This window comes from Podarcis cretensis (genome assembly GCF_951804945.1).
Source record: "Podarcis cretensis genome assembly, chromosome: 15".
Taxonomy (NCBI): domain Eukaryota; kingdom Metazoa; phylum Chordata; class Lepidosauria; order Squamata; family Lacertidae; genus Podarcis; species Podarcis cretensis.
This window is the reverse complement of record NC_137185.1, coordinates 42,846,476-42,860,868: the sequence shown is the minus strand read 5'-3', so window position 1 is coordinate 42,860,868 and position 14,393 is coordinate 42,846,476. Positions and strand designations below refer to the sequence as shown.

Genomic DNA, 14,393 nt, shown 5'->3' with positions numbered 1-14,393 from the left:
CATCCAAGAACTCCTGGGTTTGCTGATTATGTCCAGATATATTTGAAAAATTGCCTTCTGGTTTATTTTTCTTGCTGATTCATCCTTTTCTGCTTGTCTCTGTGGCATGGCATCCCTTATTAAAGAAATGCAGGAGTGTTTTTGGCTTCTTCTCCCCCCCCCCCCCGTAAGAACAGAGAAAATAATTCAGCAAGGGTTTTTGGGAGTGACTGAAAATATTTCCCCCTCCCCACTCCACCATGGCAAAACACAGGAAACAGTACTTTGGCAATCTGTGTTTTATATACATCCTGCAAAGTATTCCTCCTGTCCCACCTTTAATCTCTGCTTCTGATTTTATAGTCAGGAGGTCAGCACTGAGGTGAGTCCCTGAGTCTTGCAATGCATCTGCTCTGCTCCAGCACTTCAGGGCTGGATGGTGCAAGGTGTGGCCTTCACCCAACAATCCACTTAAACAGCAGGTGGCTCTTAGCTGGTCAGAGGTCAGAGTAGTGAGCAACGCTACTATCCTGGGGGCTTAGCTCATAATCTGCCAAAATTACAAAAGTTTTCCTTGATTTTTGAATCCATCAAATTGCTGCAAGGGATGATGGATCTGGGGTTCTCATCATGGCATCCATGGGTACCACCATCTCCTCCTTGGTGCCTGCCAAGGCCTCCTTGCCATACCATTTTTAATACTTTAAAATTGTTGGTGTGGTTTTGTTATTGTTGTTGTTACATTTTGCTGTTTGGTTGGGAGATTGCCTGTTGTATGTATATGTTGTGTGTTGCCAGCTTTATTTGGGAGGGGGGTGTGTGTGTGTGTTCTGAGCATGACCTGTTTTTCATCTGTGAAATGGGTGTTTTGTGGTGCCCACAACAGTTTCTTAGATTTGCAAATGTGACTCCAGGCTCCAAATATCTGAGAACCCATGTTCTAGATTATGAGGGAGGCTTATTCCAAAAATATCAATCCATCTGAAGGGGTTGTCAATAGGGCCAGATTTAGAGGCAGATGACTCAGGAAACTGCTTCCAGCACCAGGCTGGGAGGTGAGGGAGGCAACACTGAGCTCAAAGATATGTTTCATAAGTTAACTGTCTCAGCAACAGCCAAAACAAATGGTATAAACAGTTCAATTTGCATGAATAAATATAGAATTTTTTGAACCTAGTCTGTAATTTTGTTGTCTTATCTGATGGGGATAATTCATGCAGCAGATTGTGAAATGGTCTGCAAGTATTCAAAAGTTGAAGAAATGCTCTTACTCTGTTTTGCTGTTTGGTCTATAGGTGGCCCTGATTATTTCTGTGGTGTACACTCTTCCATTGATGATGATGATGATGATGATGATAGTTGTTACATCCCACTCTTTCCTTACAAAAATCAAAACAGTGTCCCCTGGACACCCCCACACTCCTCATTTACCTTCATTAGTATTTCTATACAGGGAGCTTTCATTCACCAGGCCATTGGCTGAGCTACTATGAGGTCACAGAAAGGTTCAAAACACTTCATTGTTAGACAATGGAGGCTGGCCCATTAGGGAAAATGGGGCACTGCTCCACTAACTTCAGTCTGCTCTCAGCCAGCTTTCACCTTCCTCTCTTATTCCTTACAACCAGCCTAGCAGGTGGTCAGCTTCTTCCTCCTTAGTCTCAGTATTGGCCCTTGTAGAACTCAGCAGAGAGGAGGGTGGGGACAAAACTTCCTGACAGTAAGAGCTGTTCGACAGTGGAATTTGCTGCCAAGGAGTGTGGTGGAGTCTCCTTCTTTGGAGGTCTTTAAGCAGAGGCTTGACAACCATATGTCAGGAGTGCTCTGATGGTGTTTCCTGCTTGGCAGGGGGTTGGACTCGATGGCCCTTGTGGTCTCTTCCAACTCTATGATTCTATGATTCTATGAAAACCAGGACCAATTGGCATTGTGGTAGATCTAAAATGGTGTGTGTCAGATTCCAGAGCTCCTGTATGCCTGTGATGGGGCACTGATGTCAGGAGGACACCAGTAGAATGCCCTCTCACTTTGTGCAACACCCTCCCATCTGATGTCAAAGAGATAACCAATTATATGACCTTCCATAGACATCTGAATCTGTATCTGGAAGCTTTTAATGTCTGATGCACCATGTGTTCTTTTACATCCTGTGGAAGCTGCCCAAAGTGGCTGGGCCAACCTAGTCAGATGAGTGGGGTACAAGTAAATAATGATGATGGTGATGAAGATCTTGGGAGTAGTCAGCAGACAACACTTGCCTAGAGCCCACCTTGAACCCAAAACCAGCCCTAAGGCAAATGAACCACGTTAGCCTGCTGGTGTTAATGGGTTCCCACATCCCTCTGCTCTGCAAGCGTTCCTTCTGTTAAGTAGACACTTTCTCTTGGCACTCTGACTCAGCCTGCCTGCCAAGTGTGCATGCAAATGTCAGTCCAATGTTATCCAAAAGCAGCTCCTTTTTCTGTAGCGTGAAATAAAACAATTTGGCATGAACAAGTGTAAATGTTATGTCAGCCTTCGACACCATTTCATCTGGATAGAGATGTTAGCGGTGGAGTGTGACGCACGCTGACAGACATTGAATGATGCCTCCTTTTTCCAGTAGCTTGCAAACAAGAGTCTGTTGTGTTAATGCTGGAGAAAACGTTAATGTCTCCATAAGCTGGGGTGGGTCTTCCTCTTGCCCATTCATCAAGAGGAAGTGTATCATTTCCATTTTACATTGTTGTGATTTTAGATCCTTCATTAACACGCTTGGATTTGGTTATCAAAGCATAAAGCCCTTTTTGTTACTCTCCCTACAAAAAACAATTTTTGACCTTGTCTTTTGTGATTAAAATACTGTTTCACTTCTCCTTACCAATTGGTAGGAAGTTTCAGGAACAGCCTATTATAGTTTACATGACTTTGCCTTTCATGCATTGAAAAAAATATGTGCGGGGCTTCACAAGGCCATGTGCCCCCTTGCCATGCTGCACACGGCTGTCATACCTGCAGCTGCCAACCCCTGCTGTGGAAATGCCTTCCTGCTAACTGCGCATTTGGCTGGCCTACAGAGGTAAACATGCAAAGCTAGGATGGGGAATGTCAAGCACCTGGGCCAAATGTGGTTCCCCAGGCCTCTCTTCCTGGCCCGTGGGACTCTCCCCAGGGCCCAACCCCTCACAGGTCCTGCTTTGTATCTTCCTACATACAGTTTTCTGCCTAGCTGGAAAGTCTCCTTGAACTATGATAAGGCTTCTTGCTAGCCTGGATGGAGGATAGTGAGAGATGTGTGAGTGTGAAGAAACTAGTCTACAATTATGTGGATTTTATTGCATTATGTTCATGTGCTGTGAACTGCTCTGGGATCATTTAAATGAAGAGCAGCATGGGAACATTTTAAGTAAGATAAGCAGGAGCATAGGAAGCTGCCTCACAACTAATCAGATTGCTGTATTTCATTGAGTGTTGCTTACAGTACCTTGCAGTGGGCAGGTGGGGCTCCATCACCTGGGAAGGGAGCCCATTTAAGAGAAGGAAGACTCTGATCCTAAACCTGAGCTGTCTTGCGGGATGTATTCGGGAGAAGAAAAAGCTAAGGAGTAAACCCTACACAAATTTGGAGTGGAGTCCCTAAGATGGTTGGATGGCACCTTGTATGATTCCTGCAGCCAAGCTGGTGCTAAATGTATTGCTCTGCTTTCCTTTGGACCACACCAGCGAGGCAGAGAAGGACGTCTTCTCACCTGGGCATCCCAGGACCTCCAGACACACTGCCCAGACTTCTCACTTTGGTGCTGCTAGCACAGCTGTTTGACTTCACCCCTGGAGGTACACTCCATTGTCTCTTAAGAAATGGAATAATGATGACTTGTAGCAGCCCTCCTGGGTTCCAGACAAAGGGTATTCCCAGCTCTGCTGGAAGATGTTGGGGAATGCTGAGCTACAGGCCTTCTCCATAGGAATTAAGGCTGCTGCCTTGTACTGAACAAGAACATCAGCCCATTTAGCTCAGTATGGTCTACACTGGCAGGAGCTCTCCACGGTTTCAGACTGGGGTGTTCTGAACCCTTTTGGAAATGCTGGGGATTCAGCTTGGGACTTTCTGCATGCAAAGCATATGCTCTACCACTGAGTTATGGCCCTTCCCAAATGCGCCCCATCACCTGTGAAAAGTGGCAAGTGCTGATATAAAGCAATAAAGAGTTGACATTCCATCTTTTCTGTGCTGTCAATGTGCCACCGAAAGCATCAAAAGGCATTGAGGACTTTTGTATGCTTTTCATGCTTGAGGGAGCTGGACTTGGTGATTTGGCAGATGATATACGTAGTTATCGGGGAGAGGCTGTAGGTCACTGGCAGAGCACATGCTCTGTATGCTTAATATAGGAAGCTGCTTCTAGCTCAGTAGTATCTGCCTTGATGGTAGTTCCTCAGGGTCTCAGGCAGGGGACTGTCCCACTCTGATCTGGAGATGAACCTGGGACCTTCCGCATGCAAAGCAATTGCTCTACCACTGAGCTACAGCACCAGGTGAAATCCTTGCCAACTGCAGTTAGGGCTGGGAAGTATTCCTGTCTGGAACCACAGAGTCACCACCTGTCAATATAGACATTCCTGAGCTAAATGGACGGATGTCCTGGCAGCAGAGAGCAATCCTTTGAGAGCGATGGTGCAACCACCATTAGAGATAGAGAGCAATGTTGAAATAAGTCCTCCATCCCAATAGATTTATGTCCTAATAGCCTGATCTTGTGTTGATGAAAGGCAGAGAGACTGGAAATCAATCTCTGGCTCTGCATTGCGCAATCACCTTCTCCAAAGTGGATAAGCAGCAGGCTGGGCTTCGAAACATTGTTCTAACTGTTTGGCGATGACCTTCTGCTCTTCGTGCTGGTGAAGAGCGGGGGCTGCATCATCCAGAATATATAGGCTCTAATAACAAGATAAAAGAGCTGGGAAAAGGTTTCCTGCAGATAGGATAAGCTACATTCTGAACGGTTAGAAAACAAGCAATTGTTATTTTTTATAGGCCCTGTTCACACAAAGCGTCTTCTTTACTCTTAGTTCTGGACCTGCTCCAAGCATGAGGCCATCCCAAGTCTGTATTGCAATCAGCCTCAATGACTGTCGAGTATCACAAGAAGTGCTGCCAGCAGGACTGGTGTCAACAGTCGGCCAAGTTGGGCACTGACTGAGGGACCCTCAGAAGAGACCCTCACTGACCTGTACCAGCTCTGCTGCTGCTGCTGCTGCTGCTGCTGCCTTGGCCCAGACAGATGTTTTAGCAGAGGCTGGGTAGCTGTGCCGCTTTTGAAGGGGACCCAGTCTTGTGTGTGCTGTGGGAGGGGGTCACTGGCAGCACTGTGCTGTGGGCCCCCACATAGTTTGGTGCCATGCCAATGATTTCACAGTGAATGAGAGATAGTACGAATAGTACCCAGCCAAATGGCTTTTTGATACTAACAAGCAGAACACAAAAATGCCCATTGGTGGTACAATGAAGCAATTTTAGACTGTCTAATAATGCCCCCTTGCCTTTAGATCAGATGTGGGGAATGTGTTGCTAGCCAGATGTTGGTGGACTACAACTCCCATAATCTCTGACCATGAGCAATGCTGGCTGGGGCTGGTGGGAGCTGGAGTCCAAGAATGTTGGGAGCATCATGTGTCCCCAACAAAGGAGCAAGTCTTAAACCAGGGAGGAGCAACCTCCACTTTGGCCTCCCAGGCAACTTTCTCCAAACCACACCCACCAAAATTGATAGATCCTTCCATTCCTGCTCTAGAGAAGCTTTCAAGGAACCTCAATGTTTCTCAGGAAAAAAAATCTGAAAGTCCCTGGTTTCACTGATGATTGGATATGTATTTTAACTGGTGAGGCTGGGATTTAAGGGCACACATCTGTCTCCCTCTCCCGCTCCATCTCTCTGTATTTCTTGAGGTGATTTTGGTTCTGTTGCATGACTGCAATGAGAAATTAAACAGAAAATACTCAAGATAGCTTTTCCTTCCAGCAAACAGCAACATTTATTCAATCATAACTTATCTCACACTTCCTTCAATATCTCACAAAGGCACTTCTGTTGAGATTTTAGCAGTATGCACACTAATATACAATTGATGGGTTAAAATGCAAGGCAGAGGACTAAGCAACTAAGAAACCTGACTCAACCAGCAGCCCTAGAAGAAACATTTGTGTAACAAATGGGTTAGTGTGCATACAGTCTAAATGTCCCTCCCACAACATATCAGCTTTCTGATATCAATCAAGCTTCTTAGGGGTTTACAACACAGTTATATGCCTAGTCATAAGTAAGTCCCACTGAACTCAGAGAGACCTGTTGAACTTTACAGGGCTTACTTCCAAGTGTCCCACCTATAGGATTGCACAGTTAGTGAATGTTCGTCAGATATGGGAATTGTTCTTGTGCTCATAAGTGGCACATCTAACTGTGTGAAAGGCTAACACACAGCTCTGACACTTGCTGATATACTTGTGAAATCCAGAACTCCAAAGTAGGTTTTAACATATAAATTGTTCAGTCAGACTTCTTGCTGATATGCATAACATTTTGTGTGGCTGTCAACAAGAGAGTCAATTCCAACAATAGTAGAAAAGTAAAAAAATGCCTTTATCTGGGAAGCTTATACAGCTTATTGTCTCAATTTATTCTTTGGAGAAAGGAACAGAAGGAATAAAACAAACAACTTCTTTGAGGTGACTCTAGCATGGATTAGTGCCAACATCTCTTGATTAAGGCAGATTAAGGTTAATTCTAAGCAAACACACTTATTTGGAATAGGTCTCATGGAACACAGTGTGGAAAAGGATTGGCTTTTGGCTGAAGATGTATAGGATTGCTCTGAAAAGCAAAACTTATCTGAAGCCTAACTGAACTCACTTGGACTTCTGAGTGGGGATACAGAAGATTGACTCATTAGCCTGGAAACATATACACATGAGTAAGCATCACTTAATAAAACAAGACCTACTTCCAAGGAAATATGCAAACAACTGGATTATAAACTATGCTAAAGGAAGCAACTAAGCATATTATTTGCTTACAGGCTGGATTTGGTCTTTTTATGGTGCATAAATTGTGTGATTTTGAGCAACCTGCCTTTTTATAAGTCACTAACACTGATTCTGATTGCACCACTTCAAACGGTAGGTAGCAGCTCCTGCTTCTGCATGTCAGAGAAGGCTGGTGGGGGGGGGGGCTTCCCTCAAATATGCTTGATTTTCGTGAGAAGAGAAGTTATGTGTGAAGAGGACTGCATCACAGAAGAGATGCATGTTTACTGCCATCACAGGAAGCTGTGTCTTCTGTGTAAGACAAACAAACCTACAATAAAAGAAAATAAAAGAAAGGTGCAGGCCTTGCTTCAGTGCTCTGTCAAGAACCCCAGAAAGTAGGAGTAAGGAACAAAAACAGTTTACTCATCACAGAGCTATAATTCACAGCACCCTTAACAAACTACAGTTCCCAGCATTCTTGGATTGGGTCGGGGGGGACTCACGTACTTTAAATGTATGGTGTATATATAGCCTGAAGTCTGCTCTGTCCCATTTCTGGGCAGGTTTTAAATGTGAAATCCACGCACAAGCACAATAAAAAGTACTTGTGAGGCAGTCTAATGGCTACAGGCTGCGTTTGCTCCTCTAATTGTTTTCCTTCTTAAACTTCTAAAAGTTCAGCTGTCCACAGCTTAGCGTGGCTGGTGTGCAAGGCTCAATTGCTACCACAGATTTTGAATGCACTTTCCACAAGTCCCCAAGGAGCAAGAGGACTTGATGTTTTGATGCTCTCATGCCCTCCAAGATCTCTCCCATGAAACGAGGGACATCCTATTCCACGCCAGGAAGTTTCCCCTGCGTTTGATCTTGCCAAACACCTAGATGTCATATACACATCTACATCAGTCACCTTGAGCCAATTACAGCCTCTCCACCAAACCTACCTCACAGGAGTGTTGTCAAGAAAAAATGTGTGAGGGAAGGGATCATGTACAACACCTTCCACATATAAATAGAATGAAATAAAATTCTAGCTGTAAACTGCCTTGAGTCCCTGTCAGGGGAAAGGTGGGATATAGTAATTGTCAGAAATAATAATAATAAATAATGATGATGATGATGATGAAAACTGTGAGAATGATCAGGAACATACCAGGGAGTAAGCTCCACTGATTATAGTAGGACTTACTTCTGTGTTGACAGTGTAAGGTTCCATTTACAAAAAAGGAATCAACACTCCATGTGTTTCCTTAAAAATGGCTGGCTGCTAAAGCATTGCAATTAAAGAATTGAAAATGGACTGATGACCTTTCCTTCAAAATTATAGGAAGAGCTTCATGTGCCAGATTCACTGCTTCCTGCATTTGGTGCAGGTATTTTATTTTCAGTAGAAACAGGTCTCTGTTTTTGCACCTACAAACATGCACACACTTCTAATTATTCTCCAAGACGTGGAGGGGAGGAAAAAGGAAAATCAGAAACTGGGACAGCTTCTGTAATTCCAGGACTGTCCCTGGAAAACCGGCACACTTGCAGGGTATGTGCTCTCAGAAGGAATTGTACATACCCTCAAACATTTCTTTCATGAAAATAGGGACACCCTATTCCATAATTAATAATAATAATAATAATAATAATAATAATAATAATAATTTTATTATTTATAGCCCGCCCATCTGACTGGGTTGCCCCAGCCACTCTGGGTGGCTTCCAACATATATAAAAGCATGACAAAACATTAAACATTAAAAAAAAAAATCCCACCCAGGGCTGCCTTCAGATGTCTCCTAAAGGTTATGAAAGATGGGGAGCTGTGTGCTGCACTCTTCAGAGCTGGCCACTTCACAAAGATCTACACCACCATCGCAGCCACACACCTAACAGATTTTTTCCTTGAGGGAAGCTCACTCTCTCTTGCCTCTGTTTAAACACAGGGTTTTCCTGATGTCTTAGCCAAAGCACAGACACCGTTCCATGGAAATAAAATTGAATACATGCTCCATCTCATATCCCAGAAGAGATTTGCTTTCTGGGAAAGAAAAAGCAGAAAGTTAAATCTCTGCTCAGCAGCAAAGTGCAGGAAGCCCCAGGTAAGAAAAGATTCCTCTCTAGAGAGCTACTGCTAGTCAGTGTAATACTGAACTAGGTGGACCAGTGGTCTGATTCTGTATAAGGCAGCTTTCCACAGTCTTGCATAATTGCTCTGGGCATACATTTTACATAAAAACAAAGCAAAGCCACAGCAGTAATTCACCCAGAAACACAAAAGGCAGTGTGAAGGTGCTGTACCTCTGCACTGAAAGAAATGCATGAAACTTGATTGGAGTTCTCTGTTGTGATAGGAAACTGCTCATCATACAGTGACACAACAAAGAAACACAGGGAGTTGGGTTTCACCATGTCAGACTATTTGGCCCTCTTGCCCATTGTTGTCTACCCTGGCTGCCAGGATCTCTTCATAGCAAGAGAAGTCAATGTGGTACCCACCAAACATGGTTAAATAGCACATTATGTGATCCCCAACCATTGGCCATGTTGGCTAGGGGACTGGTGGGCAACTGGAGTCCTACAATATTTAGAGGTCACCACACTGTTCCAGAGTCTCAGGCAAAGGTCCTTCTCCACCCATCACCTGCAGCCTCAAATGGTGGGTGATAGGAAGCCGCCTTATACCGTCAGACTATTGGAATCTCTCTCCCAGCCCTGCCTGGCAATGCTGGGCTTGAACCCAGGACCTTCCTCATGAAAAGCAACTGCTCTACCCCTGAGCTTTATCCCTTCCCAGGAGTGCCTGGACAGTCAGCCTGGGTCCCTCCAGATGGGCTGGACTCTCATCAGCTTCAGCCAGCATGGCAAATAGCCAGAGATGGGGGGAATTGGAGTCTGACAACATCTGGATGGCATCAGCTTGGCTCTGCACCACTGGATCACAGCCTGACGTAAGGCAGACCACAAAAGCAGCCCGGCCATCATACAAATTGATAATTTAAGGAATATTAATAATTAAGAAGTGGGTCCCCAAATCCATGCTTGGGGGCAAGGGGTGTGTGTGTCAGGCCAGAAAAGGTTCAAGACTGCTGTACTGCCCGATCTTTCTCACTAGAGATGCGAGGGATTGGACTGGGGGCTTTCTGCACAAAAAACATGTGCTGCCCTGCTGAGCGCTGGTCTTTCCCTGAAGCAGGCAGCCTCTTCTAGGGATGAACACTTCTGGAGTTTCCATCATTCAATGCATTTCTCACAATATAGTAGTATCTCTCTCCCTACACGTGAAACGTGCTGCACATTATATGCAGGTCGGGAATTACTTTGCAGACTGACTTTCGAGGAAAGATGTGATCCCTTGCAGGAATGGAGGAATATTTTATAATATTTATTTTGCATGTCACCCAGTTTGCACCATGGGAAGCAAACACAGCACTATCCATAGCTGTAGCTCAAGAGCACCATGTGAGCTCCCTGGATGTCCCAAGACAGAGGAGAAAAAAATAAAACAGGAGGAAGACTCTCTGGCAAAGTCTGACTTGCAATCTACCCCACTGTTGCAAAGTCAGTGGCTGGGTGGTGGCTGAAGAGTGTTTTTAGACCCTATGGCAAGTAGATCACTCAGTATATTAGTTACCACAAGACTGGACTCCAGCCATTCAGGTAGTAGACATATGGATTATACTGGTAGCTGTGGTACACAGAAAGGGCCAGAGTAGCCCTGCAGAAGTCACGTTCTTTGAAGGCTGGAATTGCCGAGTTCTTATCAAGTCCACCAAATTCTGAGGCCAGCTGCTTCCTCTTGGTCTTATATCTTCTGTTCTGGAACCAGATTTTCACTTGGGTTTCTGTGAGTTTCAGGTGCTTGGCTAGGTGGGCTCGCTCAGGTGCAGACAGGTACTTCTGGTGATTGAACTTCTTCTCAAGCTCTATGACCTGCATGTGGGAGAAGGCAGCCCGGGAACGCTTCTGCTGCTTTGGGAGTCTCGGTAAGGATTTGGGGGTGTTCTCAGAATGAGAGAGGAAGGCCTCTGCAGACTGATCTAGTAGAGAAGCAGAAAGGGGAAAGTTATGACCTATTTAAACAATACCAAAAATTTGGGAGGGAGGTGATGGAAGGAAGGAAGGAAGGAAGGAGGGAGGGAGACACACACACACACACACACACACACACACACACACACAACCTACAATCAATTGGCATGTTTAGGCCACCTTGATCTCCACAGCAAATCCTGCACTGTAAACCACACAATCACACTGCACATGGGATGTGTGTATGACAACACGGCATTTTGTGTACTTTCTTGATCTTTGCATTTTGCTTATAAGGCCCCCTCTGAACCATGTGTGTAAAAATGGCAATATACCATACTAAGCAATCATGGGTTCCACTCCCACACAAAGAATCCTGGGAACTGTAGTTTATCAAGGCTGCTGAAAGTTGTTCAGAGACCCCTCTTCCCCTGCAGAGGTGCCATCCCAGAGTGGGTTAACAATCAATCCCTGAGTGGTTGCTCAGCTCTGTGGTGGGACAAGGGGTCCCAAACACCTCTCAGCACCCTTAACAAACTACAATTTCCCAGGATTCTTTAGGGAAATCTGTGATTATTTAAATACTGCTTTAGATGTAAGGTGCAAATGGGGCAGTGGGGTGTTGTGGTTAAGAGCATTGGACTTAGTTGGAGAGATCAAATCCCCCCTCAACCACAAAGCTCACCCTGAGGGACTGTGAGCTGGTCTCAGCTTATTCTGCCTTTCACATGGCAGACTCAGGCAGCAAAGGGACAGGACAGACCGCACCATCTCAGACTGCAAATGGGGCAACGAAAACATTTCTTTAATTGCCCCCATATATAAAGCTTCTTGCATGAGGAAAACTAGCAGGGCAGACACTGCAGGAACCGTGCTGGTTTTCCTCCTGCAGGGACCTCCTTTGTAAAATATGGACAAGAGTTTACAAAACTTACAAAGCAATTCCCCAACAGGCAATTGCTCCCCCACTTGGGGACAGACAGGCTTCCAGGCAGCCGCTGCCCGATCCGCGAGCTGAAGGTCCTGCAGCCCTGCGGGCCAGCTGCCGGTTTCTCCCCTTTCGCCGAGCCCTTGCCCTCCTGCCCGGGGCGCGGAGCAGCCCAACTTGCCATGCCCCCCCCCGCACAACCCCCCTGCCAGGTGGGCCAGGCTAAGCGGCTGCTCCGAGAACTTCCCAGCGCCGAGGGGGGAACTGAGCAAGGTCCTCCCCTTACCTGTCGCGTCCGCCGCGCCGGGCTTCTCGGGGGCTTGGCTGGCCCCGGGCCGATCCCTCCGCGCCGGCGGACGCGCCTCCCCGCCGGGCTCCGAGGCGGGAGCGCCGCCGGGGCGCAGGATGTCTCGGATGAGGAAAGAGGTCAGCTGCTTGGGTCGGGCAGCGCCGCCCGGACGCGCCTCGGGGGCCTCCATGAGCCACGGGCCCGAGAGGGGGCGCCCGGCGCTCGGCCAGAGTTGGGCTCCCGACGCCTCCGGAGGGCCATTTATAGCGGGGGGCGGAGGGCAGGCGGGCCCCTCGGGGGATTGGTGCCTGGCGCTCCTCCCCGCAGCCTGGGAGCCTCTTCACTCCTCCTCCTCCTCCTCCACCCGGCTGCGATCCTGAGGCAGCGCGCACTGAGCAAGGGAGGGCGCGATTTCTCGCCCGCGCGGGGCGTGCTGCGCTCTTGCGCGCGACTTCTCAGCAGGGATTTGGCAAGGCCGAGGGAAGGCAGTGGGTCGCCCTTCTCCCTCCGGGGTCAATTTTGGCGGAGAGAGGATCGTCACCTAAGGCTGGACACCCGAGCGCTCTGCGCGCTTATTCTGAAGGAAGCTATTCAGAATTTGGTGGGACTTTCTCCCATGTAATCAAAATGCCAGCCCGACCCCCATCCCCAATTTAACCCCAGAGGTGGAGCTAGATGTGCACTCGCGGGGAGGTCAAGTGTCCCTGAGGCGGCATCGCGATGTCACCCCCCCCCAGGGATGACACCCAGGGTGGACTGCACCCACTGCACCCCACTTCCTCCGCCAGTGTGGGGAACCCCCAAGGAACACTGAGGGGAGGTCAGAAGGAGAAGATTGAGAGGAGGATCTGGATGCTGAAGGGCAACAAAGTTTCGTGAGCAGGAAGAACCTGTGCAAGGGAGCAGTTCAGACTCCAAGGCTGAAGCAGAGAAGGAATGACAAGGGACTGCTGAGGAATCCAGGGAGTCTCCCTCTCCTGCTGCGACAATCTCCCCTCCAGCCTTGTCTCCAAGAATACACAGAATAATGAGGAGAGTGGAACAGAGGCCAAAGATGCTCAGAAGCTGTTTGAGACTGCTGGGGAGAGGAGGAGCCCTAGAAGGCAGGGACCATCAGTCCTGACAACTGCTGCACAAGGGCAAGACCTACTGGGAAATGTCGCTGAGTTGTATGTTCATTTCCTTGAATAAAAAGTTGACTGAGCACTGAAATCTGCCTTTGCTTCTTCATGCTGACCTGCATCTGACTCCAGCCCTGACAGCCTGGCCCTTTGGTTCCTCCCGATCCTAACTCTGCTTAGAAGGAAGTCCCAGTGATCTGACCAATGTGCTTTGGGGTCACAGCTATAACACAGTGGTGGAGTGTGTGTGTTGTATGTAGGAGGTCACAGATTAGGTCCCTGGCATTTCCAGATAAGGCTGCTGGGGGAAATCGTTAGAGAGACACTGTCTGTCATTGATACAAAGCCACATGGGAGCACTGGCCTAATTCAGTTATAAGACAGCTTCCCTTCTTCCTATGCGTGGGGTTGCAGCCATGAAGCTCACTTCCACGGATGAATTTGGTGGGGCTTCCTCCCCAGGAAGTATACACAAGATGGCAGCTTTAGGCTTGCAGTCTAGGAGTAACCACAATGGCATCATTCATGTTGTTGTTGTTTAGTCGTTTAGTCGTGTCCAACTCTTCGTGACCCCCTGGACCAGAGCACGCCAGGCACTCCTGTCTTCCACTGCCTCCTGCAGTTTGGTCAAACTCATGCTGGTAGCTTCGAGAACACCGTCCAACCATCTCGTCCTCTGTCATCCCCTTCTCCTTGTGCCCTCCATCTTTCCCAACATCAGGGTCTTTTCCAGGGAGTCTTCTCTTCTCATGAGGTGGCCAAAGTACTGGAGCCTCAGCTTCAGGATCTGTCCTTCCAGTGAGCACTCAGGGCTGATTTCCTTAAGAATGGATCTTCTTGCAGTCCATGGGACTCTCAAGAGTCTCCTCCAGCACCATAATTCAAAAGCATCTATTCTTCGGCGATCAGCCTTCTTTATGGTCCAGCTCTCACTTCCATACATCACTACTGGGAAAACTATAGCTTTAACTATACAGACCTTTGTTGGCAAGGTGATGCCTCTGCTTTTTAAGATTCTGCTTTTTAAGATTCTCTGCTTTTTAAGATTTTTAT

At 47.2% G+C, this 14,393-nt stretch overlaps 1 protein-coding gene across 1 annotated transcript; it reads right to left on the bottom strand.

The window, feature by feature from the left end:
- Nucleotides 1-10,334: 10,334 nt before the first annotated feature.
- NKX3-1 (NK3 homeobox 1) lies at nucleotides 10,335-12,440 on the bottom strand. Its single transcript, XM_079956155.1, has 2 exons — nucleotides 12,217-12,440; nucleotides 10,335-11,010 (listed from the first exon to the last, which is right to left on the bottom strand). Exons 1-2 carry the CDS (start codon nucleotides 12,407-12,409, stop codon nucleotides 10,601-10,603), a joined length of 603 nt encoding a protein of 200 aa, XP_079812281.1. The 5' UTR covers nucleotides 12,410-12,440; the 3' UTR covers nucleotides 10,335-10,600.
- Between the last annotated feature and the right edge of the window lie 1,953 nt (nucleotides 12,441-14,393).